The 8670-nt window shown below is 33.8% G+C and overlaps 1 protein-coding gene across 1 annotated transcript in view; it reads right to left on the bottom strand.

Moving 5' to 3' along the window:
* The window catches only part of LOTGIDRAFT_166643 (hypothetical protein), a gene marked incomplete at both ends in the record, with an annotated part of 36068 nt that extends 28422 nt beyond the window's left edge, over window positions 1-7646 (bottom strand). Inside the window, 2 exons of the mRNA XM_009064068.1 lie at window positions 1243-1457; window positions 7598-7646. Of these exons, the coding sequence (XP_009062316.1) occupies window positions 1243-1457; window positions 7598-7646 (264 nt within the window). The remainder of the gene's footprint in view (window positions 1-1242; window positions 1458-7597) is intronic.
* Between the last annotated feature and the right edge of the window lie 1024 nt (window positions 7647-8670).

Here is an 8670-nt window from a genome sequence, read left to right as displayed (position 1 = left end):
TATAAGTGTCTCTGATACACATACAAAGACTAGAAAAACAGAATGGTGTAAATAGAAGCTATAAGTGTCTCTGATACATAAACAAAGACTAGAAAAACCGAATGGTGTAAATAGAAGCTATAAGTGTCTCTGATACACATACAAAGACTAGAAAATCAGAATGGTGTTAATAGAAGTTGTTAGTTTCTCATATAAAGACTCGAAAATCAGAATGGTGTAAATAGAAGCTATAAGTGTCTCTGATACACATACACATACTAGCAAATCAGAATGGTGTAAATAGAAGCTATAAGTGTCTCTGATACACATACACATACTAGCAAATCAGAATGGTGTAAATAGAAGCTATAAGTGTCTCTGATACACAAACACATACTAGCAAATCAGAATGGTGTAAATAGAAGCTATAAGTGTCTCTGATACACATACAAAGACTAGAAAAACAGAATGGTGTAAATAGAAGCTATAAGTGTCTCTGATACACATACAAAGACTAGAAAAACAGAATGTTGTAAATAGAAGCTATAAGTGTCTCTGATACACATACAAAGACTAGAAAAACAGAATGGTGTAAATAGAAGCTATAAGTGTCTCTGATACATAAACAAAGACTAGAAAAACCGAATGGTGTAAATAGAAGCTATAAGTGTCTCTGATACATATACAAAGACTAGAAAATCAGAATGGTGTAAATAGAAGCTATAAGTGTCTCTGATACATATACAAAGACTAGAAAAACCGAATGGTGTAAATAGAAGCTATAAGTGTCTCTGATACATATACAAAGACTAGAAAAACCGAATGGTGTAAATAGAAGCTATAAGTGTCTCTGATACATATACAAAGACTAGAAAATCAGAATGGTGTTAATAGAAGTTGTTAGTTTCTCATATAAAGACTCGAAAATCAGAATGGTGTAAATAGAAGCTATAAGTGTCTCTGATACACATACACATACTAGAAAATCAGAATAGCGTAAATAGAAGCTATAAGTGTCTCTGATACACATACACATACTAGAAAATCAGAATGGTGTAAATAGAAGCTATAAGTGTCTCTGATACACATACAAAGATTAGCAAATCAGAATTGTGTAAATAGAAGCTATAAGTGTCTCTGATACACATACAAAGAATGGAAAATCAGAATGGTGTAAATAGAAGCTATAAGTGTATCTGATACACATACAAAGAATGGAAATCCCTTTAAAACTCGCATCTCAATAACAAGTTTATTATTTACCTGTTGATGTTTATAATACTCGGTTTTATATCGTGGAACACCATCTTCCTGAATCACAGAATAAACAGGTAGATTGATATTAATATCATTATTTCTGGTTAGAAGAAGATGATGAGGTCGGGGATGTTGTTCGTCCAATGTGAAACCTATTTCATTTGGAAGCTGACATCTTCTTGACTCCGAGTTCTGGTGAATACGTACATAAACTTCCTTTTCTGCAAAAAGAAACGAACAATTGACTAAAAGAAATAACTAGAAGAAAAGGAAACGGATGAAGGAATAAAAGTATTAAATAAAAAATATATCATTATCGAATAAAAAAAAGTGAAAAAAAAATTATGCTAGAAAATATCGGTTCTTCCGTGATTGACAAAGGACGACATTGTTTCGTTTACACCGGAAATGGTATGAAGATTCTATCTGTCATTAGAAATGTTATATGGTTTCTAAGAATCCCTGACTAAAACACTTTTTGTTATGTCATGTTAGTCAAAATACGGACTCTGAAAAGCAGTTTTGACAGAATATCAGTCCATGAGTTCCCTAAATTTGCAACAATAAATGTACCCTTTCAATTTCGATTCCATAATTCCTTTACGATAACCAACCAAGCAAGGTGTACGTCTAAATCAAAACTAATCAGAAGAGACTGAATTTATCTTTGTCCACTGTAGTACTGAAGGCTTGTCAAGGTTTGGATTCATACAATGTAGCTTAGATAAAACAACATTGCTTTTGGTAGCCTTGAAATTTTGGCTCTCAATATCTAGTTGGTAGGAGCTATTGATGTTTTCAAAAAAGCGTTCTTTATTACTTAAATCAGGCATTAAACTGTGCATGAAAACGATAAAAAGTTTACAGAATAGTGGGATAAGTATATGGTTTGCCGACACATCTCTTCTTCTGTTGATAATCGACAATTATTCTGGATAGATTCTCTCATACAAACTAGAACAAAATCCAATAATAAAAGGGAGAGAAATTCAGATGAATTCCACGTTAAGATAATCAGGAATCGACATGTTAAGGGAAGGAACTACAGGAATTCTTAGTGGTCTGAAAGATAGACAAGTTTAATATTGCTTGCTTTAGAATGACAATTTGTTTATTTATATATTTTTTTACTCGCAATTATAGATCATTCTAAAAAAATATCATGATAGATCAACTCAGTTCATGCTTTTACACGAACATTTTCCTTGAGTACATTACATTTTCTTTCGGTGGCTTTGATAATTAATGTAACAAGTTGCCTACATAATTATTGTTTTATCAGCTACATCTAAGTGAAGGGTTATATCTAATGGTATTTCGATAAATGTATACATGATTTAAATGCCTCTCGGATTATCTCAGAGACTTTGCTCTAGTATGATATGTTAGACATACATACATTCGTCTTCAACAATAGTAACAGTCCATCACAAAATGTTACTTGTCCTTACATTTTTACAAACTTATTCAACTGTTTTTTTCAATTAACTACATTCGTCATTCCTCCTTAAACTGTAGAATTGTGACCCAGTTGGCTAAAAATGTCGGAACCAAAAAGCAAGGGGGGGGGGGGGAGGGGTTCTTGAAAAAGAACAAGATTTATTTATTGTTTCGTTTCGTCATATGTAACAAAAACATTCCAACTTTTTATTGCAGTCTGTATCAGAAAAACGTGCTTTTCAATTCGCGAATATCAATTCTCAAAAGTCCTGGTGGGATGGCGGAGGTGGTCTGCCTTCAGCGGAAGATTCAAGACACCGCATCATCATACCTTTGCAAATATTAGAAACAAAATAACCCGAGTGTACTAGCATGATCACGCCCCTCGTGCTTCTAACACGAGAAATGTTGATTTGAATCGTGTCCCAACCGCGCCTAACGTTAACGAGTGTCGAACCATCAAGGTCTATTGATTGATACTGTAACCCGATCTGGTATTTGTATATCTTGGCATAGAAATAGATGCATTTAACATCAAGGTGTGGTTAATGTACGATGACAATATATTTCTGAAGGATTAAAGGGTTTTTTATTGACTAAGACACTTGACTGGACAGTTTACTTTGTTCTTTTTGTACCTTAAAAGTCAAGTAATCTTACACATTGTCATGCCCAACTACTGCGTAGTATATTGTGTTTTCTGTGGTCAGAATGCGACTATAGCATACCAAACTATCATGTCTAACTAGCTAGAAGATTGCTTGATACAATGACAGTTTTCTGTGGTCAGAATGCGACTAGAGAATACCAAACTATCGTGTCTAACTAGCTAGCAGATTGCTTGATACAATGGCAGTTTTCTGTGGTCAGAATGCGACTAGAGTATACCAACTATCGTGTCTAACTAGCTAGCAGATTGCTTGATACAATGACAGTTTTCTGTGGTCAGAATGCGACTAGAGTATACCAACTATCGTGTCTAACTAGCTAGCAGATTGCTTGATACAATGACAGTTTTCTGTGGTCAGAATGCGACTAGAGAATACCAAACTATCGTGTCTAACTAGCTAGCAGATTGCTTGATACAATGACAGTTTTCTGTGGTCAGAATGCGACTAGAGAATACCAAACTATCGTGTCTAACTAGCTAGCAGATTGCTTGATACAATGACAGTTTTCTGTGGTCAGAATGAGACTAGAGAATACCAACTATCGTGTCTAACTAGCTAGCAGATTGCTTGATACAATGACAGTTTTCTGTGGTCAGAATGAGACTAGAGTATACCAGACTATCATGTCTAACTTGCTAGAAGATTGCTTGATACAATGACAGTTTTCTGTGGTCAGAGTGAGACTAGAGTATACCAGACTATCATGTCTAACTTGCTAGTAGATTGTTTAAAGACAGTTTTCTGTGGCTCCCCATCAGATGTAATATGGTTTGAATTTTCAACTCTGAGTCTGGAAACACAATTTCTTCCATATTGACAGCCCCTCCCCTCCCCCATCTCAGATATTGTAAATTTGGAGATTATTTTGTGGGAGCTACTATCGAGTTACTATAATATATAATGTACCTCTTACAAAGAGATCGGCGAAGCGTAGCGAAGTGAACAGATTTAATTTAACCCTTCCAACTAATCGAGCTCATAATTTCAATGTAGGTTTATTTGAAGATAATCTATATTTTTTTAAACCCACTTTACAAAATTGTAAAATAACTTGACACATGGAATGTCTCGATTTAAAAACTAAATTAAGTTCGTATATAGCTATACTTTGATATCATAGGTACAGATTCGCCATTTACTAAGACTTGATTTGGTACTTGAATATAGGTAAATAGTCTTCAGAAATACTGGAACTGCACGAAAATCGCATAATTCCTTCAAAAATATCTCAAACTAGGAATTTCTATTTCTAAATGTCTTTTTTTATATATATATATATGACAGAGTCTCAAGAAAGGACGAGTCGTCATTGTAACTTTCAAACCCGAATGATTGTGGAAACACTTAGATTTTATATTTCTCCAAATTAGTCAAAAGGAAAAAATAATAGCTAATGTAAATATTGTGATATAAACGCCACACGAATTTGCATCAGTCCAATGGACAAAACAATAGCTAATGTAAATATCAATTGATATCTTCACTTAAACAACCCCGTTCTTACTTTCATTTTATTTTTTTTCTGCCTCCCGTGGGTGAAACATCTTTGTTTACAATATCTCACACCCGTATAGTCTCATTATATTTAAGCTCATTTCGACCTTGACTTTCTTTTATGAGAAATTTGTATGAAATAACCACTAAATGACCATTCAAATGACCAGTATTATAGTGGACAGTCATTCATGAAATATCCCATACAAATGGGATACATACTGATGTTCTATCTGACCGGTCCGACATTGTATTCTGACATCAAATTTGGGTATCAAAATAAATCTCTATTGAATTATCGTGGTAAAATCAGCGAGTCCACAACCTTGATGGGTATTTTATGTTGTTGATATGACTATTATTTTAAACTGATCTTAATAGCTTTGAAGGATCAAAAATATTATAAACATATACTTATAATAAACGTTATAATAATACAGCATTGGTCAATAATGAGTTCATTATCATAACGTTATATAATGAGTTAATTTTTAAATTAAATGAAAATTAAAGAAATTATTAATATTATGACAATCGAATATTATATCTTTTTGGCAATTTTATTGCATGACTATCTACTAATTATTTCAAACTAACTCAATGTTGATGTTAGAGTTGATTAGGTAGTTATGTTAATGATTGTTCAAGATACAGTGATAGACTCGTCACGTTCTAGTTATTCAATATAAAATAATGTATTATATTTCATGGATATAATTATAATATGTTATAATATAACTTAACTTTCCTAAACAACTTGTAACAGTGAAAAATATCAGAAAGTATTAAAAGCTAAGAAGTTTTGTTCTATAAACCTGTATCTAAGAGTGTTGTGTATTTTTCCCCGACCCCTCAGAATATATCAAGAAATGATTTAAAACACCTCTAAATACCATGGAATATCCATTTATAAGTAGTACAATACTACACGAGACTATATATGGTTCGTACTTGGAAATAACACACACGGACACATACTTTACAACAGTTTTGAATTTCTTCCTGGACTCAATAAGTAGTATGTCAATAAAGGATATAAAATTTCAACAAAGCCTTCACATTTAAAACCATTTCTAATCGTTTAAATGTAATTTGAAGGCTTGGTTGAAGTATTATATAAAAATCTCACTATTCAAAATGATTGTGTACGTTCGTGTGTTTTTTTCCACGTAAGAACTATTGCTGGCACGATATATCGGTGAATCGATGTATCGATATATACGACATGCCACGATACGCGTATCGTATGTCGAAGTCGTGTATCGATACTTGGCGAAACCTCTCATTCCATAAAAAGTTGCGAAAGTCGGCGGTGAAAGGAATCACAAATTGGTCTTACTGACTTGACTGAAATTGTTGGAAACTATAAGGCCGTGCACGTAAACCAATTCCTATCACCTACATTACCACAGCAATAAAGTTATAAATTATCCCATTACCCCATATCGCGATATGTATCGTATCGTGACCCTAGTATCACGATATGTATCGTATCGTGACACTTGTATCACGATATGTATCGTATTGTGACACTTGTATTGTGATATTTATCGTATCGTGACCCTTGTATCACGATATGTATCGTATCGTGACACTTGTATCACGATATGTATCGTATTGTGACACTTGTATTGTGATATTTATCGTATCGTGACCCTTGTATCACGATATGTATCGTATTGTGACACTTGTATTGTGATATGTATCGTATCGTGAGACTTGTATCACGATATGTATCGTATTGTGACACTTGTATTGTGATATGTATCGTATCGTGAGACTTGTATCACGATATGTATCGTATTGTGACACTTGTATCACGATATGTATCGTATTGTGACACTTGTATTGTGATATGTATCGTATCGTGAGACTTGTATCACGATATGTATCGTATTGTGACACTTGTATTGTGATATGTATCGTATCGTGAGACTTGTATCACGATATGTATCGTATTGTGACACTTGTATTGTGATATGTATCGTATCGTGAGACTTGTATCACGATGTGTATCGTATTGTGACACTTGTATTGTGATATGTATCGTATCGTGAGACTTGTATCACGATATGTATCGTATTGTGACACTTGTATTGTGATATGTATCGTATCGTGAGACTTGTATCACGATATGTATCGTATTGTGACACTTGTATTGTGATATGTATCGTATCGCGAGACTTGTATCACGATATGTATCGTATTGTGACCCTTGTATCGCGATATGTATCGTATCGTGACACTTTTTCGCGATATGTATCGTATCGTGACCCTTGTATCCCGTAAGTAACGTATCGTGACGTGATTGGCGGTACCAAGCAATAGTAAGAACCATACTTAGTTTCCTATGATACAGTAAGACTACATGTCTACTTCAACTTATATTTGGCATGACTTTTTTTCAATTCGGTATAAATGAGATTTCCACTTATCCACCAGTAATTGCTCGAACATGATTCTTAATTCCTGATGATTTAACAGCGACATTATCTAGGCATGTTTTCCGACTTTGTATACCATGGTATATCCATCTATAGGTAGTCTCGAATACCTGTCCCCTAGCACCAGCAGAATAAATCACTATCAAAAAGTATACTTGCAATGGCCTGATTTTCTTTGACTCAAAAACTCATAAATAATGGATAACATGCATTTTAATAATCCTGTGAAATTCACAATTCTCAATTTAAATATTCATTACATAGAGAACGTTTTCATATTTTTCCCAAAACTCAAGAATTTCCAATACTTACCAGCAAAAGTGAAAGATATCCATAAGAGAACATATATATAGGTCAGCATGGTTGATGGCATCTACACTAGGTGTGCTAAGGACTGCTACACTAAAATTAACGCACCTCTAACATAAGACACTGTAGATATTTGCTTATAATCGGTCGGCCGTGTATATCCTATGAAAGGTTATATTCAAGAAGTGCCTTTATACGTTTGATAAATAGGGGCTCATTAAAAAAACACCGTATCCTATTTTTAGCTTTGTTATAGGGAAGCGGACACGAGTTTATTACAATACTATTATTTATTAAACGAGTTCTATAATGGTGTGTATTGAAATTTTGATCTTAAAATTTAAAAAAATGTAAACAGTAAATAAATCTTCAAGTCTATTAAAATTTGGTCACGATTTTTTATATTTTACCAAATTATAGAGTTAAGAGATTAGGGTGTTTTTGAGATGAGATAGATAAGTAATGAGTTAGGTTAGTTATGAAAGAAAGACGTCCGAAGAAATGAAATATAAATTAAAAACAAGCCACGCCTGAGAGTTGCTACAGAAATGGTTTGCACCCCTAATTGTACCCCAACTTTATTTTCAAAAAAAAAATGTAACAATCTGATTTTTGTACGTTCTTGACTCGAAATATGTGTCAAAATGCACAATAATCATTCAATTTTTCGAAAATTTTCTACCAAGAACCCACTCAGACGCTCCATCGGAGGCTAGACACCTCCACAGAGATACATTATTTTGAATTCAGCCTCGACAGTTATCCACCCATTAAGTCAGTCTGCAACCTATTTGTACCCCAAGTCACGTGTGTCTGCCGCCGCCGCTACAATTTGTAGGTCATCTTAAGAGGTAGTATACCTTTAAATCACACCAGAACAATCGGTTTATTTCTGCAAGTTACAACACCTTGCTACGTGGAGTCACACACACACACAAACACACAAAAACAATCTAGTCAAAATGTTTATATTGACGACAAGTCGTATTCTGAAATCTTTCAAAGTGGACAAAAAAACTTTGTAGTTTTAGTCTGTGAATAAACTGGAGTTACGTCCCTTCCTTGATAAAATTAAG

The sequence above is a fragment of the Lottia gigantea genome (assembly GCF_000327385.1).
Source record: "Lottia gigantea unplaced genomic scaffold LOTGIsca_60, whole genome shotgun sequence".
Classification (NCBI taxonomy): domain Eukaryota; kingdom Metazoa; phylum Mollusca; class Gastropoda; family Lottiidae; genus Lottia; species Lottia gigantea.
This window is presented reverse-complemented; position numbering and strand designations above follow the sequence as displayed.